A 25,256-nucleotide genomic window follows, 5' to 3' on the forward strand; every position below is an offset into this window, starting at 1 on the left:
ACTCGACAGGACACATGGGGTGATGCGACAGACTGTCTGTCAGACACACCCCTAACCCATCCTCTCAACCAACCTGGTCAATTCACCTATCTGGTCTTTCACTCCAACAGGTAGGAGGACTGGGCAACACAATCTGTGGAGAAAAAATAATATATATTATCACTTAAAGGGATATCATAAATGCGGCACTCATTGGTATGTACCTGAATTGAGACAAATTAAAAGGTGTAATGGGTTTGTCGCATAAAGCTTACATTACATTACATTTTTGTAATTATTTTCACTGCATCAGGGATAGCGTACATATGTACCTGAATTGGGATATCATAAAGGGATATCATAAAAGCAGTGACATCAGTGACCTCACTTACATTACAAATCATTTTGGAAATAAAGTCAATCTAAAGTAAATCTAGAATATGATGGCTAAACCAGGCATACCTTACCGGCTACTTATTCCTCGCCTGCCGGTCAAGGAATTTCTGTTTTCTATCTGGAGGAATCTCCTCCAAACTGATGCCATGGTTACTTGCCCTGAGGAAAGTCAAAGACAGAAGGCTTAATGGCTTGTTTGATTGGCAGTGCATTGAGCACTCAGAGTCTCTTGGAATAGGTATTAAACATATCAATCCCAGCATATAAAGCAACAAAAGCCCTGTCCACACTGACAACTGTTTTCATCGACCGCTGTTGACAACCGGGTCTCAGAATGTTCATTACAATTGAGTTTGAACTCTTAACACAGATATAAAAAGTTAAGCTGGACAGGTCTAAATGAGGCAATCACCAGGGTAATGTGTTAAAACATTACAGCGATGTTTTCTGGATGCCAGGGAGAGCGTTCATCACACATGTAGCAGCAGTGGGAGGTAAGGATTAATTAAGTTCAACAGACAGGTAGTAGATGAAGAATTTTACATTTGGGTCAACATGTGAACTGAACTATGACACAAGGGTCAGGTCAGCAGCACATAGAAAGTATGATTTATAAAACGTTTAGTTCCTGCCACACAATCTGACAAATGGTCAATGGGTCAGCACATTATCAGATTTTTTACAATTATTTTCGGACATCTTATCTTCTATATCCACGATGACCTAGATGAAAATCAACTTTGATGTGAACGGGTTTCATGAGTACTACTGACAAAGGGCCTGGGACAAGCAGCTGGCAGGACTGAGAGTCAATAAGAGTATAGTTAGGAGAAACAAAGTACAACATAAATAGAGCAGGAAGGCTTGTTAAATCTTACCCTGGAGTAAGGTCAGGCGGTCTTGGGAGAATCTTGTCGAACCCAGCTCTCCCAACCAACCAGAATGTATTTTCAACTCCCTTCCCCTGAAAGAGAAGTAGGGAATAACAGAATGAAGGGCCCGTAAGTAAACATTTCACTGTTAGTCTACACCTGTTGTTTACAAAGCATGTGACAAATAAAAATTAGATTTTTCTGTGGTAAGTTAAGTGAATTCATTATTTGGGTCCGTGTGTGTGTGTGTGTGTGTGTGTGTGTGTGTGTGTGTGTGTGTGTGTGTGTGTGTGTGTGTGTGTGTGTGTGTGTGTGTGTGTGTGTGTGTGTGTGTGTGTGTGTGTGTGTGTGTGTGTGTGTGTGTGTGTGTGTGTGTGTCTCTACCTTCAGCTCTGTCATGCCCCTGGTGTCTATTTTGTAGCCCATTTTCAGTTCATGTAGGATATCGACTGTGCTCTGGTTGACATGGATTCTGTAAGCTGGGATATCAAACAACAACAGCAACCACAAAGGCTGCATTAGTCTTCATATATTCTGACAGTTTTTTCAATGTAAACAATTACCATTAGTTATTCATGTCTATAGAGTATCAACACTTGTGACATCATACAGTACTCACATATCCTACATATATTTAGATTTTCATTCATTGGTTGATCATTAATGTATTTAGTATAGAGTAACAAAATATCATTTATTGTGAGCCCATTGACAATTCTCACAACAGCAGTTTTTTTGTGCAGCAATTCATATGTATGGCCACTTGGTGGGAGTAGATGTGAGATTTCCTGTACTCTCATGTCACTGACTAGTACATACAGTTTATACTCTATGAAATACTCTATGTGTTCCTAGCAATCAGCAGTTAAATAAGCATATATTGTTTTAAAAATTTTAAAGATTATGAGGTTGTTTATTCATATCATCACGCCAATGGTTTTTATAATTGTTACATTAACTCATAACACATACAAATCTCAACACATTATGAAGTTTACCATTGCTGTACCAGCAGAATTGGTGGTGAAAGGATATCTGAGGCAAGCCCGTACATGGAGGATATTTTTATTAAACCCTAAATTTGCCCACTAATTCTACTGATAGTCTTAAAGGATTAGTCAGGACTTCTCATCGTAACCCTCCTTAGCCTCTTGTTGCATGCACACAAACGGCAATACACCTGTCCCTATCCTTAGTGACCTCACACGGCGTGATGGGCAAACAACGAGTGTGAGGTACTCACGCAACCCTGTTGACTCCATTCGAGAAGCCGTGTTGACAGTGTCTCCGAACAGACAGTACCGAGGCATCGTCAGACCCACCACTCCTGCCACCACAGGGCCTGGTGAACACAGAAACACACAGACATGCTGATAAGATCAGAAGTAGCATATTTCCTGATTTATGACTTGTGATTCATGACTTATTCAAAAAGCCTCCAATATCTCACAAAAGTTTCTGGAGAAAAAATGGCAAATTTAGTTTAATTGCAGAATATCCTTTCAATATTTAGCAGAGATGTTAGAATATTGTTGTTGTATGTCAATTATATTTTTTTCTGAGCTGTCCTTTACCATACCTAAAAGTAGTCACTTCTGTGTTACTTGAAACATGCAAAACCTTCTATATTAATTGGTAGGGTAGAGTAACGAGAAGAAAGCATTAGGCAGTGGAGACTAATAGGATAACAGGGCTTAGTGGATGACATTGCACCATTCCAGGAATATGTTCCAGACGGGGATCAGGTAAAAATACACTTTTGCTCCAATACTCTGACGTTAATGCCATGTTCTATAGAATTCCAATACTCATTCTCAAATTTCATTAAATATAACATATCAAAAGTATGGTTTGCTTATGTATTGAATTGTACTATTCATCTATTGACTTTGTTGCATATGCATGAACTGCAATGTATAGCAGTTGATCTCATGGACTGCCAGTCAATGCATCTATAGATCCATCTATGAATTTGACAGTAACATTTCTCCAGCCCCATGTATGCACGCATGAGTGTAAGTCGCTTTGGATAAAAGCATCCACTAAATGGAATATGTTGTTATTATTATATTATCCCCCAGCTTAATTGCAAACCAAGTGGCTGGGCTATCGTTTAGCTAAAAAAATTAATGAAGAATTGTGGTTTTCAAGAGAAAAGGCCAGTCAATTAGTCTACATTATGAACGCTGAGGCAGAGGATAAAAATATGACAAAGAATTTCAGATGGGCCACGCACCAGAGTGCAGGCCGATCCGAATCTTGACCTTGACATCAGGCATGTGCCTCATCTTGAAGGTTCCAATACAGTGGAGGATGTCCAGGGACATGTTGGACATCTCAGCTGCGTGGCGTCTACCGTTCCGGTTTGGAACTCCAGAGGCTACCATGTAGGCATCTCCGATGGTCTCCACCTGAAGGCCACACAATCAATATCTTTACTGTCCCAATTGGGAAATTTGTCAAAATTACAAAGGAAGGAGGAGGTGACATAAACTCATGCACACTAAGGAATGCAGCCATTTACTTCCAGGATTTGTATTGAAAGTAGAACAAGCTTCCATTGCATCACTAATAGGACACAACTATTTTGCAGCAGGACAGGATTCTCACCTTGTAGACATCATGCTGCCCGATGATGGCATCAAAGAGTGTGTAGAGATCATTGAGTAAATCTACCACTTCAATGGGCTCGCTGAGTGCAGAGATGGTAGTGAAGCCCACAATGTCACTGAAGTACAGAGTGACCTCAGAGAAGTGCTCTGGTTTCACAGGCTTGCCCGTCTTCAGGGCCAGGCACACAGACCTATGGTGTAAGATAAGACAAGGGAGTTGATAGAGGGATGTGGATAGAGGTTAGGAGAATAAATGACCAGCGGCCAATGAACAAAATTGTTTTTTGCCTTGCACAGTAATACAATTCAATATTCTCAATACAGAGACATTTGTTATTTTTGATGTTGCAAATATGAAGTGAAATATAATGTGAAGTGGGAGGAGTGGGGGGGGGACTGACCTGGGCAACATCTGGGCCAGCAGCTGATCAGTCTTTTTCCTCTCCACCTCCAGCTCCTCTGTCCTCTCCCTAATCAGGTCCTCAAGGTTAGTAGAGTACTGCTCCAACATACGCAGCATTGAGTCTATGATGTTGGTCTTCTTCCCCTTGGTTATGCTCTTGAACTAAAGTATAAAAGGGAAACATACAGCATGCAGTGAAGAGGTGAAGTATGTTACATATTACTGTAATATAGTTAACAAAAAGCATGTTGTTTTGAGTTCTTGTTAGCTTGAGACTGAGTTCATTGTGTTCAGATGTGTGCTCATGCATGTCTATGAAAAAATTGTAGGGTTAATTCAACCCCTCTGTACATCTGGCTGACTGAATACCAGGCCGATCCGAGGTGTCTGGAACCAGCAGAGCTCACCGAGTAGACATCTACCTTTCTGCAACTGCCCACCAACAGCAGAGATGAAAGACAGGACCTAATCACTCTCTCCCCTTCCCCACCACATTCAGGATTAAAGGTCCAATGCAGCCATTTTTATCTAAATATCAAAGAATTTCTGGGTACCAATTAAGTACCTTTACTGCAGTTGTTTTCAATAAAAATTGTCAAAAATAAACAAAAATAGCTTCTTAGCAAAGAGCAAGCAAGAATATTGCTAGTACTGTCTGGGAATGTTCTGAGTGGGAAGAGGAAACTGTTATTGACAGAGAGGGTTGGAACTGTTTGATGTTGATGTTACCTGGCAGGCCAAAACTCCAACCCTACAAAACAGGCTGAAATTACAGGTGGTCTTTTGAAACAGATCTTGCACTAAAAGTGCATTATCTACATTCTCAGAATTTCACAGTATTATTCCAACCTCATAGTGAGGAAATATAGTATAAAGTGGTGTAGTGGTATTTTTTTTAGGTGACGGAGCGATAAAAATGTAATTTCCTCAATCAAAGTTTTTACTGACAGATGTAGCCAATTGAATAACCTATCATTATAGAATATGCATGATATGAATCCTCCAATTGCAATGTCTGCCTATGCCCACGTATTGTCTCAAGAAAATGTTACATTTCTAATACCCTCAAACACCAAGTTAGGCATAGGCTACCTAAAAGTCCAAACTGCATCTCCATGCCAACCATTTGATTGATATTCATCAGCTTCATGGGAATATGCATTTACATCTTCATGAATTACTGTTTCATGAGCCAATTAGAGCAGATGATGTTGACAAACTATTAGCCTTTCTTGTATTTTGTTTCAATCAAAGCATATACAGTCTGAAGTTTACATACACATTCCCTGTCTTAGGTCAGTTAGGATCACCACTTTATTTTAAGAATGTGAAATGTCAGAATAATAGTAGAGAGAATGATTTATTTCAGCTTTTATTTATTTTATCACATTCCCAGTGAGTCAGAAGTTTACATACACTCAATTAGTATTTAGTAGCATTGCCTTTAAATAGTTTAACTTGGGTCAAACTTTTCGGGTAGCCTTCCACAAGCTTCCCACAATAAGTTGGGTGAATTTTGTCCCATTCCCCCTGACAGAGCTGTTGTAACTGAATAAGGTTTGTCGGCCTCCTTGCACGCACACGCTTTTTCAGTTCTGCCCACAAATGTTCTATAGGATTGAGGTCAGGGCTTTGTAATGGCCACTCCAATACCTTGACTTTGTTGTAGATGGCCTAACCGACTTGCCAAAACTATAGTTTGTTCATAAGAAATTTGTGGAGTGGTTGAAAAACGAGTTTTAATGACTCCAACCTAAGTGTATGTAAACTTCAGACTTCAACTGTATCCTGCCTAGTGGTACGCTCTGCATGCACGGACCAACTGGCAAGTGTTTTCACTGACATTTTCAACCTCTCCCTGACTGAATCTGTAATACCTACATGTTTCAAGCAGACCACTATAGTCCCTGTGCCCATGAAAGCAAAGGTAACCTGCCTAAATGACTTCCGCCCCATAGCACTCACGTCGGCAGCCATGATGTGCTTTGATTGAAAGGCTGGTCATGTCTCACATCAACATCATCATCCTGGAAACCCTAGACCCACTCCAATTCGCATACCACTCCAACAGATTCACAGATGACGCAATCTCAATCACACTCCACACTGCCCTTACCCACCTGGACAAAAGGAACACCTTTTATAGGGCCTCCTGAGTGGCGCAGCGGTCTAATGCACTGCATCGCAGTGCTTGAGGCGTCACAACAGATCCAGGTTCAATCCTGGGCTGTGTAGCTGCCGGCCGCGACCGGGAAACCCATGAGGGGGAGCACAATTGGCCCAGAGTCGACTGGGTTAGGGGATGGTTTGGCGGCCGGATGTCCTTGTCCCATCGCGCTCTAGCGACCCCCGTGGCGGGCCGGACGCAGTGCACGCTGACACGGTCACGAGTTGTATGATGTTTCCTCTGACACATCGGTGCGGCTGGCTTCCGGGTTAAGCAAGCAGTGTGTCGAGAAGCAGTGCGGCTTGGCATGGTCGTGTTTTGTACGACGCATGGCTCTCAACCTTCCCCTCTCCCGAGTCCGTACGGGAGTTCCACCGATGGGACAAGACTAACTACCAATTGGAAATCACGAGAAAGGGGTAAAAAAATAAATAGGAACACCTATGTGAGAAAGCTGTTCATTGACTACAGCTCAGCGTTCAACACCATAGTACCCTCAAAGCTAATCACTAAGCTAAGGACCCTGGGTCTAAACACCTCCCTCTGCAACTGGATCCTGGACTTCCTGACGAGTCGCCCCCAGGTGGTAAAGCTAGGCAGCAACACATCTGCCACACTGATCCTCAATACGGGGGCCCCTCAGGGGTGCCTGCTTAGGCCCCTCCTGTACTCCCTGTTCACCCACGACTGCATGGCCAAGCATGACTCCAACACCATCATTGAGTTTGCTGACAACACAGCCTGATCACCGACAACGATGACACAGCCTATAAGGAGGAGGTCAGGACAACAACCTCTCCCTCGACGTGAGCAAGACAAAGGAGCTGATCGTGGACTACAGGAAAAGGAGGGCTGAACACGCCCCCATTCACATCGACGGGGCTGTAGTAGAGTGGATCGAGAGTTTGAAGTTCCTTGGTGTCCACATCACCAACAAACTATCATGGTCCAGACACACAAAGACAGTCGTGAAGTGGGCACGACAACGCCTCAGGAGACTTAAAAGATTTGGCATGGGTCCGCTCCTCAAGAAGTTCTACAGCTGCACCATAGAGATCATCCTGACCGGTTGCATCACCGCCTGGTATGGCAACTGCTCAGCATCCGATCATAAGGCGCTACAGAGGAAAGTGCGCACAACCCAGTACATCACTGGACCAAGCTTCCTGCCATCCAGGACCTATATACTAGGCAGTGTCAGAGGAAAGCCCAAAAAAATGTCAAAGACTCCAGTCACCCAAGTCATAGACTGTTCTCTCTGCTACCGCACGACAAGCGTTACTGGAGCGTCAAATCCAGGTTGAAAAGGATCCTCAACAGCTTCTACCCCCAAGCCATAAGACTGCTGAACAATTAATAAAATGGCCACCCAGACGATTTACATTGACCCCCCTCCTGTTTGTTATCAATGCATAGTCACTTTACTCCTGTGTACAAATTACCTTGACTAACCTGTACCCCAGCACATTGACTTGGTACCGGTACCCCCTGTATATAGGCTCATTATTGTTATTTTATTGTGTTACTTTTGATTTTATTTTTTACTTTAGTTTATTTAGTAAAAATGTCTTAACTCTGTTTCTTGAACTGCATTGTTGGTAAGGGCTTGTAAGTAAGCATTTCACTGTAAGGTCTACTATACCTGTTGTATTCAGCACATGTGACAAATAAAATATGATTTGATTTGAACAAGTTGAACCAACTTGTGGTGCTGAAGGATATCTCTGCGCATTTGGCCAGTTCAGGAACAAACAATAATTTGCAGTAGGCTATAGACTAATGTAAATACAAATACATATAGTTTCATATAATTGCACTGTTTGCAAGGAGAACTTTATTGTGAGTAGGCATTTCATTGTATTGTGTAGCTTTTACACGCTGTATCATAAATACACTTTGATTAGCTTGAACATATGGTTACAATCTACCCTTTTAAAGACAAAAAACCCAGAGAGTTGAACTATCAATTCATCATTTATTTACATAGATTAAACATGCTATCAAATCAATTGACCAAAGTGAACCTAAATCATTACTACATAGAAATGCAGGAAATTCATTTTAAAGCAGCCATAAAATCAAGCTGTTGGTGTGGTGTATTCATGCATCTCAATAAACCAGTGGCGATTTTAGCATTTAAATCTCGGTGGGGCAACTCAACAATTTTTGTTGATGCATGCCTGACTCCACCCTTGCTCTCCATTCAAACTGGACTACATTAGCATTTCACGAAAACAGCGCATGAAGAGCACTAGTAATAATGTATTTTTGTAGGCACACAACATTTATGTTTTTTTGTAGTTTTGGGGGGGATAAACACCGAAAATAGGCTCTTATACATTTTGTTCTATGAGATAATTTTGTGAATTTTTAAGCATTTATGTAATCAAAATGAGCACATAAAGGCTTCAGAATTCATTATGGTCATGTTAACTGACTGATATTATCTCATAGAACAAAACATATAAGATCTCCTAAGCCTGTTAACCTCAGACCTTATTTTCGGCGTTTATTCCAAAACCCCATTATTTCCGCATTAATTTCCCTCATAGGAATGGCTGAATGAACCAGAGGTAACTTATTTCTGTTTTTTAGGACTACAAGCTGGCGAGCTCTATTGCTGCCCAACTTCTGTTTCAAATCAAATCAAATTGTATTAGTCAAATGCGCCGAATACAACAGGTGTAGACCTTACAGTGAAATGCTTACTTACGAGCCCCTAACCGACAGTGCAGTTTTAAAAAATACGGATAAGAATAAGAGATACAAGTAACAAGTTAATTAAACAACAAAGTCAAGGTATTGGAGTGGCCATTACAAAGCCCTGACCTCAATCCTATAGAACATTTGTGGGCAGAACTGAAAAAGCGTGTGCGTGCAAGGAGGCCGACAAACCTTATTCAGTTACAACAGCTCTGTCAGGGGGAATGGGACAAATTAAAGAGGAGCAGTAAAAAATAACAATATATACAGGGGGGTGCCGGTACAGAGTCAATGTGCGGGGGCACCAGTTAGTTGAGGTAGAATGTACATGTAGGTAGAATTAATTAAAGTGACTATGCATAGATGACAACAGAGAGTGGCAGTGGTGTGGAGAGGGGAGGTGGGGTGGGCAATGTGAATAGTCTGGGTAGCCATTTGAATAGATGTTCAGGAGTCTTTTGGCTTGGGGGTAGAAGCTGTTTAGATGCCTCTTGGACCTAGACTTGGTGCTCCGGTACCACTTGCTGTGTGGTAGCAGAGAGAACAGTCTATGACTAGGGTGGCTGGAGTCTTTGACAATTTTCAGGGCCTTCCTCTGACACCGCCTGGTATAGAGGACCTGGATGGCAGGAAGCTTGGCCCCAGTGATGTACTGGGCCGTTCGCACTACCCTTTGTAGTGCCTTGCGGTCGGAGGCCGAGCAGTTGCCATACCATGCAGTGATGCAACCAGTCAGGATGCTCTCGATGGTGCAGCTGTAGAACCTGTTGAGTATCTGAGGACCCATGCCAAATCTTTTCAGTCTCCTGAGGGGGAATAGGTTTTGTCTTGCCCGCTTCACGACTATCATGGTGTGCTTGGACCATGTTAGTTTGTTGGTGATGTGGACACCAAGGAACTTGAAGCTCTCAACCTGCTCCACTGCAGCCCTGTCGATGAGAATGGGGGCGTGCTCAGTCCTCTTTTTCCTGTAGTCCACAATAATCTCCTTTGTCTTGATCACGTTAAGGGAGAGGTTGTTGTCCTGGCACCACATGGCCAGGTCTCTGACCTCCTCCCTACAGGCTGTCTCGTTGTTGTTGGTGATCAGGCCTACCACTGTTGTGTCATCGGAAAATTTAATGATGGTGTTGGAGTCATGCCTGGCCGTGCAGTCATGCGTGAACAGGGAGTACAGGAGGGGGCTGAGCACACACACCTGAGGGGCCCCTGTGTTGAGGATCAGCGTGGCAGATGTGTTGTTACCTACCCTTACCACCTGGGGGCGGCCCGTCAGGAAGTCCAGGATCCAGTTGCAGAGGGAGGTGTTTAGTCCCAGGGTCCTTATCTTATTGATGAGCTTTGAGGGCACTACGGTGTTGAATGCTGAGCTGTAGACAATGAATAGCATTCTCACATAGGTGTTCCTATTTTTTTTTGTAGGTGGGAAAGGGCAGTGTGGAGTGCAATAGAGACTGCATCATCTGTGGATCTGTTGGGGCAGAATGCAAATTGGAGTGGGTCTAGGGTTTCTAGGATGATGGTGTTGATGTGAGACATGACCAGCCTTTCAAAGCACTTCATCGCTACAGACGTAAGTGCTATGGGTCAGTAGTCATTTAGGCAGGTTACCTTAGTGTTCTTGGGCACAGGTACTATGGTGGTCTGCTTAAAACATGTTGGTATTACAGACTCGGACAGGGAGAGGTTGAAAATGTCAGTGAAGACACTTGCTAGTTGGTCAGCGCATGGTCGCAGTACACGTCCTGGTAATCCGTCTGGCCCTGCGGCCTTGTGAATGTTGACCTGTCTAAAGGTCTTACTCATATCAGCTGCGGAGAGCGTGATCACACAGTCTTCCGGTACAGCTGGTGCTCTCATGCATGTTTCAGTATTATTTGCCTCGAAGCGAGCATAGAAGTAGTTTTGCTCATCCGGTAGGTTTGTGTCACTGGGCAGCTCTCGGCTGTGTTTCCCTTTGTAGTCTGTAATGGTTTGCAGGCCCTGCCACATCCGACAAGTGTCAGAGCCGTGTAGTACAATTCGATCTTAGTCCTGTATTGACGCTTTGCCTGTTTGAAGGTTCATCGGAGGGCATAGCGGGATTTCTTATAAGCTTCCGGGTTAGAGTCCCGCTCCTTGAAAGTGGCAGCTCTAGCCTTTAGCTCAGTGCGGATGCTGCCTGTAATCCATGGTTTCTGGTTGGGGTATGTACGTACGGTCACTGTGGGGACGACGTCATCGAAGCACTTATTGATGAAGACAACGACCGATGTGGTGTACTCCTCAATGCCATTGGAGGAATCCCAGAACATATTCCAGTCTGTGCTAGCAAAACAGTCCTGTAGTTTAGCATCTGCTTCATCTGACCACTTGTTTTATTGGTCTAGTCACTGGTGCTACCTGCTTTAATTTTTGCTTGTAAGCAGGAGTCAGGAGGATAGAATTATGGTCAGATTTGCCAAATGGAGGGCAAGGGAGAGCTTTGTATGCATCTCTGTGTGTGGAGTATAGGTGGTCCAGAGTTCTTTTCCCTCTGGTTGCAGATTTAACATGTTGATAGAAATTAGGTAAAACTGATTTAGGTTTGCCTGCATTAAAGTCCCCCGCTACTAGGAGCACCGCCTCTGGGTGAGCGTTTTCTTGTTTGCTTATGGCGGAATACAGCTCATTCAATGCTTTCTTAGTGCCAGCGTCTGACTGTGGTAGTATGTAAACAGCTACAAAGAATATAGAGGAAAACTCTCTCGGAAGGTAATGTGGTCTGCAGCTTATCATGAGAAACTCTTCCTCAAGCGAGCAATGGCTTGAGACTTCCTTAGATATCGTGCACCAGTTGTTGTTTACAAAAATACATAGACCATCGCTCCTTGTCTTACCAGACGCCGCTGTTCTATCCTGCCGGTACATCGTATAACCAGCCAGCTGTATGTTGATATTGTCGTCGTTCAGCCACGACTCCGTGAAGCATAAGATGTTACAGTTTTTATTGTCCCATTGGTAGTTTAATCTTCCCAATAACTCGTCCATTTTATTGTTCAAAGATTGTATGTTTGCGAGCAGAATTGAGGGGAGTGGGGGTTTATTCGATCTCCTCCTACTCCTCAGAAGGCAGCCCGCCCTCCGGCCTCTCTTTCTCAGCCTCCTCTTCACGCAGATCACTGGGGTTGGGGCCTGTTCCCGAGGGAGCCGTATATATCCTCCGCCTCGGGCTCGTCAGAGTTGTGAAAGAAGAAAAAGGATTCTGCAAGTCCGTGGTGAGTAATCACAGTCCTGATGTCTAGAAGTTATTTTCGGTCATAAGAGACGGTAGCAGCAACATTATGTACAAAAATAAGTTACAAACAACGCAGATAAACAAACAAAAAACACAATCGGTGTCACGCCCTGACCTGAGATATCTCTGTTTTCTTTATATTTTGGTTAGGTCAGGGTGTGATTAGGGTGGGTACGTTAGTTTTTGTATTGTCTAGGGTTTTTTGTATGTCTAGGGTTTATGTAGGTCTAGGTGATTTGTATGTCTATGGTGGCCTGATATGGTTCCCAATCTGAGGCAGCTGTTTATCGTTGTCTCTGATTGGGGATGATATTTAGGTAGCCATTTTCCCTTTGGTGTTTGTGGGTTCTTGTTCCATGTTTAGTTGCCTGTCTGCACTACTCATATTAGCTTCACGGTTCGTTTTGTTATTTTGTTCGTTTGTTCAGTGTTCATTCTTAAATAAAGAAGAATGTACGCATACAACGCTGCACCTTGGTCTCCTCCTTACAACGGCCGTGACAATCGGTTGGGCGCCATTCACTAGATGTAGTGAAAATAGATAACTGGAACGCACCTTTTGTCCATTGTTCTCGCCTCAATCTCAGTGGACTAACAGCTGATATCAATCTTGGACTATTGAACAGGGATATTTAAGCAATAAGGCACGAGAGGGTGTAGTATATGGCCAATATACCATGGCTAAGGGCTGTTCTAAAGTACGACACAACGCAGAGTGCCTAGATACAGCCCTTAGCCGTGGTATATTGGCCATATATCACAAACCCCGAGGTGCCTTATTTGTCACGCTGGTGTGAAGGATCGGGAGACAGGCGCAGGAATGCGTAATAAGGGTTTTTATTTCCCAAATTACAGCGTGCCGTGTAAAGGCATGGAGACAAAGACCAAACAAACACGTATACAAAACACAGGGTAGAAACCCATTCGGACTCATTCGGACTTTGACCCAGAGCCACTACAGAGTTTAATTTAATGCATTCAATGTTGTCTTCTCATCCCTAAAATCCCTGATTGGTTTGAGCGTGTAAATCTGTGTGTACCTCTATATTATTACTATCTTTCTCCTAGAAATTCCTTGCTGTTTCATTTTAGAGTTATTAGAACAACTGCTTGCCTGACCCTTTTGGGCTATCTAATTCCCCTTTCCCTGTTGAATTTGAATCTGTAACCCTATTGTATAATTTTGCTCCAAATCCTTCATTAATCATTAATTCTGTAAAATGAATTGCTTTATCTTGATGCGCTTAAAATAAATCTTATTCGTTTATAAAGTATTCGCTGCCTCTGAGAGATTCATTTGTCTTGTCATTCAATAACTCAATTGCTTTCAGAATTATAATAATTGTAGTTAGTTATAATTGCAAGATCGGCACACTCATTAGGCAGGATTAGGTGGCGACAGATTGACGAGGGCGACATTTTCTGAGCCAAACGGACCAAAACGCACCTCCAACAACACATAAAACCTCACATAATTCTGCACAAAAACAATTACATATTCTCTACAACCAGTGGCATATGAGTTTTTCAGTTGAGCGCTGATGGCGCCTTGTGATAAACAGTGCCCATTTTGTCAAAGGTCGGGGCAGGGTGCTGTTGGAGAGACGCAGCGCTGAGGCGCTCCACCAACGTTCCATCAAAAAAAAACGATCTAACATAAATCATGTAGCAGATATGGTAGAAAGAGTATGTGGCCTTTTCTGTAGCCTACAGGCTGGAGATCAAATGTATGCCAGTGTAATATGATGACAATATAATGACACGGATACTTTTTTCAAATAACCTAACCAAAATGGCACCCAATCGATAAAAAAATGTGCTGTCATGTTAACATATCAGAAAAACAGAACAGGTCAAAGTAAAATGGACAATATGGAATGGACAATCACAACTGTTGTACAGGAGTTTCACCCCATTGTCATGATCAGTGGTTTAACATTGTTTTCCGTACTTTTTTGACAAGCTGATCATAGCGAAAAAGAAAATGCTTCTGCATTTCCTGCCATATAAACACATTGCAAATAGCGACACGATCCTGATGAAGTTGGGTAGCTGATATTCAGAGCTTAAATAGCCAAACTGATTATTCACAGGAATCAGGACTAATAATGCCAATGCAACGGCCTGTTTTACAAATGGTGGGCCTACCACATTGATGGGCATTCATCAAATTTCATTGCGGTTGACATGGTAGGCTACACCCCAGTAAGCACGAGCCAACGTCTTTTGTATGTCTTTTTTTGTCATTTTTTGTGTTTTACAAACAGTAGGCTTACCACATAGATGGACATTCATAAAATTATATTTCAGGCAACACTAGGCTACACCTCAGTAAGCATGGTCCGACACCATGCCTTTTGGACATCTTTTTTTGGTACAGTCTGGACCAGCCTTGATTTCCACATTCATGGACATTGGTTTTTGGTCTGGTCCATACAAAATCTGAACCAATCATAGGATGTCTATGTTTGGTTCAGATTTGGTGCAGTCCAGACAGGACTTGATTTCAACATCCACGGACATACATTTTTTGTTCAGATTTTGTCCGGTCTGGACCAGCCTTGATTTGGTACAATATAGACGTCTATAAATTACATATTTTCAAATTTCATTCAGAACTGAAAATGAACCTGATTTCAATGTCCGGAAAATATGTATTTTTCAACATCGAGAAAAGATGCCTTTTGAACGTCCTGGAAAACATGTATTTTTAAGGTCTGGCACAGGGCAGCAGGCAAGGACCTACCCTGTATAATTGTAGCTATTTATAGTTTCCTACCAACTACAAAAGAGTAGGTGGTGCTCCAACCTTCACAGGTAATATTGTCAATTAATAACCTAAAGAATTAGACATGTATCATAGTGTAGCACATGGGGATGTGTGAAACTTACTCCTCAGCCTTATGTGTCCGGCTTGGGTCGCCTCATGAGCTAGATTTTGAGGTGGAGCAATTGGCTAAGTGAGGACAGTCACGTGTGCTAGTAAGGAAGAGGTCCCGAGTTCGCGCCAGGTATGGTCCGAATCGGGAGGAAGTGGTACTTGCTAAGCAAGCAGCATGGTGTCCTTAACAATCGCATATTACACCATTCTTCTACAAAATGTTGTTACGAAACTGATTAACTAGCATAGTAATATTGTTGCCCTCTCTAAGTGTAGGGGTCTAAGGCCTAGTTAACTGGTCTGTAACCTAATTTAAGATGTGCATCTATGTGAAAAATCTGTGTATGAATCTAGGTGTACATGTTCCCAGGGAGACAGCAACCTTATCTTGGTCCAGGACCAGTTCTGTCCCTCTTGACCTCTTGGTGACAAAAATAAATATATACAAAAAGGAAAACTACAAACGGCATGCCCAAAGTAAAGAATCAAAACCAAACTAAAGGCATTATCTCCACCAAACCAACCAGCAGCCTCACGACTCCAAGCTGGCACTCTGACTGACGATCACCTTAAGTGATGGCACCTGATGTGCATATACACCAGGTTCAGCACTTGGACAAGGTTGCTGCTGCCCCCTGGGGGAATGGAGTCTGGAAGTGGTAGTGAGCTGGAGTGTGCTGTCTAAACTACCTGACCTATTCCATAACAATGTACTGTATCTTCTTATGGCTGCAGGGGCAGTATTGAGTAGCTTGGATGAAAGGTGCACAGAGGTGCCCAGAGGAAACGGCCTGCTCCTCAGTCATAGTTGCTAATATTTGCACATTGTTATTAGTATTGGATAGAAAACTCTGAAGTTTCTAAAACTGTTTGAATTATGTCTGTGAGTATAACAGAACTCATATGGCAGGCAAAAACCTGAGAAGTTCCACTTCCTGTTTTTTCTGAGGGTGCTAGATTTTCAACCAAGCTCTCATTGAAATTACAGCGAGATATTGATGAGTTTTCACTTCCTACGGCTTCCACTAGATGTCAACAGTCAATAGAACTTTGTCTGATGACTCTAATGTGAAGGGGGGCCGAAGGAGACAGGAATTAGTCACCACTGCCACGAGCTGACCATGCTTTGACCATGCGCGTTCACGTGATAGGCATCTCCGTTCCATCGCTCAACTGAAGTCAATCTAATTCTCCGGTTGGAACGTTATTCAAGATGTATGTTAACAACATTCTAAAGATTGATTCAGTACATCGTTTGACATGTTTCTGCTGACTGTTATGGAACTTTTGGACATTTCGTCACGTTATAGTGGAATTGTTTACCAAACGCGCGAACCAAAGTAGCTAATTGGACATAAATAACGAACATTATCGAACAAATCAAGCATTTATTGTGGACCTGGGAATCCTAGGACTGCATTCTGATGAAGTTCATCAAAGGTAAGGAAACATTTATCATGTATTTTCTGGTTTCTCTTGACCCCAACATGGTGGCTAATTTGGCTATTGTTCTGAGCTTCGTCTCAGATTATTGCATGATTTGCTTTTTCCATAAAGTTTTTTTGAAATCTGACACAGCGGTTGCATTAAGGAGAGGTATATCTATAATTCCATGTGTATAACTTGTATTATCATCTACATTTATGATGAGTATTTCTGTTGAAACGATGTGGCTATGCAAAATCACTTGATGTTTTTGGAACTAGTGAATGTAACGCGCCAATGTAAACTCAGATTTTTTTATATAAATATGAACTTTATCAAACAAAACATGCATGTATTGTGTAACATGAAGTCCTATGAGTGTCATCTGATGAAGATAATCAAAGGTTAGTGATTAATTTTATCTCTATTTCTGCTTTTTCTGACTGCTATATTTCGCTGGAAAAATGGCTGTGCTTATTGTGATTTGGTGGTGACCTAACATAATCGTTTGTAGTGCTTTCGCTGAAAAGCATATTTGAAATCGGACACTTTAGTGGGATTAACAACAAGATTGCCTTTAAAATGATATAAGACACATGTATGTTTGAGGAATTTTAATTATGAGATTTCTGTTGTTTGAATTTGGCGCCCTGCACATCGATCCCGGTAGCGGGATTGCAGCCATAAGAAGGTATGTATGTGTATGTATATAGAGTGCCTTTCAGAAAGTATCCAGACACCTTGATCTTTTTCACATTTTGTTACATTACAGCATTATTCTACAATGTATTAAATTGTTTCCCCCCCTCATCAATCTACACACAATACCCCATAATGACAAAGCAAAAAACTGGTTTTTAGAAATTTCATCAAATGTATAAAAAATAAACTGAAATATCGTATTTACATAAGTATTCAGACCCTTTACTCAGTACTTTGTTGAAATACTTTTGGCAGCGATTACAGCATCGATTCTTCTTGGGTATGACGTTACAAGCTTGGCACACCTGTATTTGGGGAGTTTCTCCCATTCTTCTCTGCAGATCCTCTCAAGCTCAGTCAGGTTGGATGGGAGCGTTGCTGCGCATCTATTTTCAGGTCTCTCCAGAAATGTTTGATCGGGTTCAAGTCCGGGCTCTGACTGGGCCACTCAAGGACATTCAGAGACTTGTCCCAAAGTCATTCCTGCGTTGTCTTGGCTGTGTGCTTAGGGTAGTTGTCCTATTCAAATGTGAACCTTCGCCTCAGTCTTAGGTCCTGAGCACTCTGGAGCAGGTTTTCATCAAGGATCTCTCTGTACTTTGCTCCGTTCATCTTTCCCTTGATCCTGACTAGTCTCCCAGTCCCTGCTGTTGAAAAACATCCCCACAGGCTGATGCTGCCACCACCATGCTTCACCGTAGGGATTGTGCCAAGTTTCCTCCAGACGTGACACTTGGCATTCAGGCCAAAGAGTTCAATCTTGGTTTCATCAGACCAGAGAATCTGGTTTCTCATGGTCTGAGAGTCTTTAGGTGCCTTTTGGCAAACTCCAAGCGGACTGTCATGTGCCTTTTACTGAGGAGTGGTTCCATTTGGCCACTCTACCATAAAGGCCTGATTGGTTATCCTTCTGGAAGGTTCTCCCATCTCCACAGAGGAAGTCTAGAACTCTGTCAGAGTGACCATTGGGTTCTTGGTCACCTCGCTGACAAAGGCCCTTCTCCCTGGATTGCTCAGTTTGGCTGGGCGGCCAGCACTAGGAAGAGTCTTGGTGGTTCCAAACTTCTTACATTTAAGAATGTTGGAGCCCACTGTGTTCTTGGGGACCTTCAATGCTGCAGACTTTTTTCGTACCCTTCCCAATCCTGTCTCAGAGCTCTACAGACAATTCCTTCGACCTCATGGCTTGGTTTTGCTCTGACATGCACTGTCAACTGTGGGATCTTATATAGACATGTGTGTGCCTTTCCAAATCATGTCCAATCAATCAAATTTACCACAGGTGGACTCCAATCAAGTTGTAGAAACATCTCAATGATGATCATTGGAAACAGATGCACCTGAGCTCAACTTTGAGTCTCATAGCAACGGCTCTGAATACTTATGTAAATAAGGTATTTCTGTTTTTTATATTGAACAAATTTGCAAAAAATTAGAACAACCTGTTTTCACTTTATCATTGTCATTATGGGGTATTGTGTGTAGATTGCTGAGGAAAACGTTTTATTTAATCCATTTTAGAATAAGGCTGTAACAAAACTAAATGTGGAAAAAGTCAAGGGGTCTGAATTCTTTCCGAAGGTACTGTATGTAGCTTTGTGTATGTTTGTGTACAGTAAAGTAGGCTACCTGTTTGAATATCTCCTCGAAGGTGGGTCTCTTGTCTGGCTCCTCACTCCAGGCCTGTTTCATGACCTGGATCACCTCTAGTGGAGCTTCATCCGCTGACACAGTGGGCCGACACAGTGGTGGGGGAGATTTCAACTTACTGAGGATCTCTGTCAAATACACACACACACACACACACACACACACACACACACACACACACACACACACACACCTATACTCTCCAATAATTGTACTGTTCACATTGGCATGGAGGCCATTCCTGCTGTTTTTGTTTTACATCTGACACAACTAGCCCCATGTATGGTGGTACTGTTTGATAGGAGGTCTAACCCTTGGGAGGCATGTCCAGCATGCAGAAGGGAGCACAGCGGGCGATGACCTCCTGCATAATGATGGCGAAGCTGTAGACGTCCCCATGGAACGTTCCTCTCTTCATCAGCTTGGAGTTCCTTAGCAGCTCTGGAGCCACCCACAGCTGATCTGTTAGGTGGACCATGGAGTTAGGGGACAAGAGTGGAGGGTTGGATTAAGTGATCTGTTAGGTGGACCATGGAGTTAGGGGACAAGAGTGGAGGGTTGGATTAAGTGATCTGTTAGGTGGACCATGGAGTTAGGGGACAAGAGTGGAGGGTTGGATTAAGTGATCTGTTAGATGGACCATGGAGTTAGGGGACAAGAGTGGAGGGTTGGATTAAGTGATCTGTTAGGTGGACCATGGAGTTAGGGGACAAGAGTGGAGGGTTGGATTAAGTGATCTGTTAGGTGGACCAGGGAGTTAGGGGACAAGAGTGGAGGGTTGGATTAAGTGATCTGTTAGATGGACCATGGAGTTAGGGGACAAGAGTGGAGGGTTGGATTAAGTGATCTGTTAGGTGGACCAGGGAGTTAGGGGACAAGAGTGGAGGGTTGGATTAAGTGATCTGTTTGGTGGACCATGGAGTTAGGGGACAAGAGTGGAGGTTTGGATTAAGTGATCTGTTAGGTGGACCAGGGAGTTAGGGGACAAGAGTGGAGGGTTGGATTAAGTGATCTGTTAGGTGGACCAGGGAGTTAGGGGACAAGAGTGGAGGGTTGGATTAAGTGATCTGTTAGGTGGAACAGGGAGTTAGGGGACAAGAGTGGAGGGTTGGATTAAGTGATCTGTTAGGTGGACCATGGAGTTAGGGGACAAGAGTGGAGGGTTGGATTAAGTGATCTGTTAGGTGGAACAGGGAGTTAGGGGACAAGAGTGGAGGGTTGGATTAAGTGATCTGTTAGGTGGAACAGGGAGTTAGGGCACAAGAGTGGTGGTTTAGATTAAATGTTTTTCACACACAACCTGACTAGGGTGATAAACGAACAAGTGTCTTTTGTTCTTGTAATTACTTGGTAAATGATGAGGATGATTTGCTGTCTCTGATATGTTGAGTACTCATTGTCTCCATGGACTTACCCTCAGGCCTGCCTTTGTCAAAGTTGATGCTCTGGGTGGATAAGATCTCGTTGAAGCCGTACTCAGTCACCTTCAGCACAAAGCGTCCGTCCACCACACAGTTTCGGGACTTCAGGCGCCCGTGGATGACATCCCGGTTGTGCAGGTACTTCATTCCCTGGGAGGGAGGGTCAGAAAAGATTGAGGACAGTGTAAACAACGAGGAGAGAGATATGGTCAGAAATGTCTATGTCTCCTCACCCTGACCAGATCCATCAACAGGGAGGACTTGAACATCCAGTCGAGACGCATTTCCTCGTTGTTGAGAAGGTCCTCCAAGCTGCCCCTGGTACAGTGCTCTGTCACAATACCAAATATCCCTGAGTCAAGGAACAGGCCAAGGAACAGGTTGAGATTCTCATGCCGCATGTCCCTGAGCTGAGAGAGGGGGAGAGGATAGAGAGGAGAAGTAAATTATGACAGAGGAACAGTGCAGCGTTCAGACAGCGCTTCAATGTCTTGCTGTCACTCACTCACCTTGGTGAAAATATTTTTTGTGCTATTACTGACACTAGACACAGTGTTTCCATTGGGACATCTCTTCAACCACACCCAGTCACCCTAGTGAACATATAATACAAAGGTATTAGCAAATGTTTATCTGGAAAACCCATAAAGCTAGGGACAGGGACACTAAACAGAGATGTATTTGTTCATAACTGTTTGTCACCAAGACAGGCAAGAGTAGCACTATTGGGTGTTATTTCTTACATGCAGCGCATCACACATTGGAATATTGGATTGCTGTCTCTGTTTGAAAGTAGTTTTAAGTAGATTCACCACATTAACATGTGACCCACCTCGAAGACGGCGACGTTGGAGCTGTCAGGGGTGGAGGCAAAGTAGCTGCGTCCTGACACTGAGTGGCGAGGCGTCTTCACGTCCAGCTGACTCTTCATCATACTGTCCTCATTCAGCTTCTACTCAGAGAGAGGAGAGGAGAGGAGAGGAGAGGAGAGGAGAGGAGAGGAGAGGAGAGGAGAGGAGAGGAGAGGAGAGGAGAGGAGAGGAGAGAGAGAGAGAGAGAGAGAGAGAGAGAGAGAGAGAGAGAGAGAGAGAGAGAGAGAGAGAGAGAGAGAGAGAGGTTACAATGGCTTCAGAATAGACAGTCCATCAAAGATAAGGGACTTTAAACAGAAAAACACACACACATACAAATACAGTATTTAGGCTATAATCCTTTATGGTATGATAGGCATCAAGCTGACCCTTATGCTGGTCTGGGTATTGATGAAAATCAGGTCATTCAGATTCAAGACTACTTTTAAGGACCCTTCTCCTTCCCCTGATCCTCCAAAGCTGATTCCAATCTGGCCACCTCTCCTGGTCAGACACAAAGTGAAGACCCCAAAACATTAGTAACCTCATTTACAATCAAAAGTTTGTTCAATGCAGAAGACAAAATTGGCCACTGATTGGCACACTCCTCTCTGTGTTTAAGCCTAACTTACTTCATATAGAAGGCAGCTCCACCTCCAACCAACCCACAGAACAGGACAAACAGAAAGAGAATAGTACCTGCATCCATTCCTAAAGGCAGAGAGGGGGATAGAGAAAGAGTTATGAAGAGAAATAGTTTGAGGGAACACAGACCTCATTTTACCATAGGCTACTGGTACATCACTGACCCCAACGCTAGACCACCTACCCCCACCACAGGTGATGTATGGACTGAACCAGCAACGGGAGTCTGTGCTGGGGCTACTGCCTGCAAAGTGGATGGAGCGCCCATTGTACTTGACCGCCCCAAATTTGCCAAGGGTGTGGGGGCCCTCCAGAGTGTGTGTCATGTAGAGTTTGTCTCCCCCGTCTGAGTCCAGGACCACGTAGCGAGCCAGCATCCCCAACCCATCTTTGTCGGATGAGATGTGCTGGTTGAAGCCCTCAAATTTGACCCCTCCATCGCTCTGGAGCATGGTTTCCCCATCCACCCAGCGCCCCGCTGCCATCCGACTCTTCTCCACTGAATAGGCCATGTAATATATCATGTTGTAGATGGTGCCGAAAAATGGAGACACCTACGTCAGGGGAGAAGAGTGGTGACAATGTATAAATCATTTATCTGACCGACTGTTATTGAAGACTCTGTCTGTAGACTCTTTAGATTGGCACTAAGGGTTTTGATGACGTTAGGCAAGGAGTACAGAAATAGAGGAACATACCATTACTCATTACTCGCTCTGGATAAGAGCGTCTGCTAAATGACTTAAATGTAATTACTAAGACAGTGGTACAGCACTGACAAACCATTGGTCATTATCATCAATAATAAAACATTCCAACAACATTCATATGTATTTGGTTTTAAGGCTGGAGAGGTCCAAAGACCTATAGGTAACCTGTTTGTGAAGAACTAAAACTCAAGAGGACTGTTGCTCATCCAAAGGTGCTTTCTACAGTACTACATGTCCATGGCATGTGTGACTAATGATGACTAGATGAATATCCCAGGAGCTGTGTTCTGGGATGTCTCACCTGATCTGGTGGAGTGCTGGTGCGGATCTCAAATTTCTCCTGAGCATCTTTGAAGCGCTGATAGAAAGTATTCTCGCCAGAATCCATGGTGATTGTGAGAACTGCGTCGTAGGCTTTTCTCAACAAGCTGTCATTAGTCAGGGCATTAAAGTTTGTGCCCTTGGGCAGTGAGTATGTGAGGGTGTCATAGGGGATAAAAACGTAGCCACGTTCTATCATACGTATATTCAAGGCAGAGGTTAGGAGCTGATACTGGGCCACACCACCGATCAAAGCTGAGTGCATACACATGATGACCACTGCAGAGGCAGAGGCAGAGGAGGGGGAGTTGGAGAGGAGAAGAGGAGGAGGTGGAGAAGATGAGGAGGTGGAGAAGAGGAGGAGGAGGAGGAGAAGAGGAGGTGGAGAAGAGGAGGAGGAGGAGGAGAAGAGGAGGAGGAGAAGAGGATGATGAGGAGGAGGAGAAGAGGAGGAGGAGGAGGAGGAGGAGAGTAAAAAGTTAGTGAAGTCAGAGATAGGGGACAGAAGGAAATAGTAGACAATTATTAGTCATTGCAGTGTGGCAGTGTCATACAAGGGAATAGATGACAGTTAGTCAGTGATGTTGTCTATCTTTCCTCTCACCTTTTACCACACACACACAAGAATGCACGCATGCACAAACACACACACACACACACTTAAACAAATACACACACACATAAAGAAACAAACAAACACAAATGTGCATACACACCTCTGACACGGTCTAACTCCCGTATCCTTTTCAAGGCTTTTGTGGGCCCATCTTTGTCAGGCTCCATGGTGACCACAGTGCTGACCGGCAGGCCCAAGGCCCTCAGAGAGGCCGCCAGCTCGTGTCCTGTAGCCTCCCACAGGTCATCCTCTGACGTCACGATGACTACATGGGCCCAGCGGAAGTACCGCAGCATAGAAAACAGAACCCGGGAGGACAGAGGCAGGGGCCGATGAAAGGTGGGATACTGTCCATCCTCCATGTTGGGTTTCAGGCAGCCCCAGGAAAGAAGGGGCTTATTCCAGTTTTTCGCAAACAGGGCGGCCGATGAGCAGTAGCCTGGGTTAGTAGGGCCGAGAAAAGCTGAGCCATAGCCTTCCAGAGAGGTGAAGCGGGCCAGAGCGCGGGATGTTTTACAGTCCTCATTGACCAGAGTATAGTCGTACCAGTAGCCTTTCTTAGTGTAGGGGTCCTTGTTGAGGCGGGCGGTGGCCAGGCGGGCAGCCAGGTCAGGGAGGGCTTTGGAGTACATAGGGTCACATGTCCAGGGCCCAACTACGGCCACAGTGAAAGTGGCGCCCCAGGCCTCACACGGTAGATAGGTGGCCATCAGCAGGGGCAACATAAGCCAGTTGCCCCACCAGCTTCTGGAGCGTAGCACTGCAGATTTAGATGTGGGGGTTGTACTGTTCATTGTGTCTGTATCCTCTGTCCTTCTTTGTCTCCTTCTCTCCCTCATTGAGGGATCTTGTGTCCATCGTGGGTGGTGGGAGAGGTTGATGAGGAAACTAGAGTTTCTGTGAGTTGCCATTGTCCTACAGGGCTTCTAACTAGTCAGACACCACAGATGAGGAGTGGAGGGTTGGAAGTGAGGGTAGAGTGGGTGTGTGTGTGTGTGTTCTGACCCCTAGCGCTCTGTAGGGCACTAGCCCAGAGCTGGGAAGGTCACCACTGGACTCCCAGCCATTACTGCTTCCATGGAATATATGAGAAAGAAGGAGGGAGAGAGAGAACAAAATTAGACATATTGTGTTGCCTGGCCATATATGTATTATTTACTGTCTCAATTTTCTAGGACATAACTCTGTTTTTGTTGGTGAGCTACAGTGTCACCAGAGGCTCAGAAATGCACTGTTTCTATAATAATTGGACTTTAACTATATTACCATTAATATAGGTTTATTACATAACATATTAAAATATAGCTGCCAGGAGCAATGAACAGGGTTCACAGGATAACAGAAAGGACGCAAGATAACAAAGCAAGTTGAATAACAAAGCAGGCACCCTATCATGCAGAAACTACCTTCCTTTATGTGCAATCACGAGTCTAAATACAACATCTGGAGGGAATTTGACGTATGGTTCATGAGGAGAAGATTTGTTTTGATCTTTTTAACATATTTTAGCATATTAGTGTATGTGCTAATATATATATTCTGGTACAGTGTGGGCATCTTTGAGTGCATCAATGTTATTTTCTCAAACTCTTTAGGGACTATTGTGATGAGTCCTAAGACCACATTTGGAGTGAATCTGACTTTTA

At 43.7% G+C, this 25,256-nt stretch overlaps 1 protein-coding gene across 1 annotated transcript; it reads right to left on the minus strand.

Moving 5' to 3' along the window:
• Positions 1 to 449: 449 nt before the first annotated feature.
• On the minus strand, positions 450 to 24,521 carry LOC120056536 (retinal guanylyl cyclase 2-like). The gene is made up of 18 exons (XM_039004717.1): positions 23,711 to 24,521; positions 22,975 to 23,273; positions 22,148 to 22,517; positions 21,951 to 22,029; positions 21,708 to 21,822; positions 21,300 to 21,419; positions 20,977 to 21,060; positions 20,701 to 20,877; positions 20,461 to 20,617; positions 19,359 to 19,508; positions 19,026 to 19,174; positions 4,261 to 4,424; positions 3,858 to 4,050; positions 3,484 to 3,658; positions 2,491 to 2,589; positions 1,632 to 1,726; positions 1,254 to 1,339; positions 450 to 534 (listed from the first exon to the last, which is right to left on the minus strand). The coding sequence occupies exons 1-18, from the start codon at positions 24,519 to 24,521 to the stop codon at positions 450 to 452; spliced, it is 3,408 nt and encodes a 1,135-aa protein (XP_038860645.1).
• Positions 24,522 to 25,256: the final 735 nt, after the last annotated feature.

Source organism: Salvelinus namaycush, chromosome 12, assembly GCF_016432855.1.
Source record: "Salvelinus namaycush isolate Seneca chromosome 12, SaNama_1.0, whole genome shotgun sequence".
Lineage (NCBI taxonomy): Eukaryota > Metazoa > Chordata > Actinopteri > Salmoniformes > Salmonidae > Salvelinus > Salvelinus namaycush.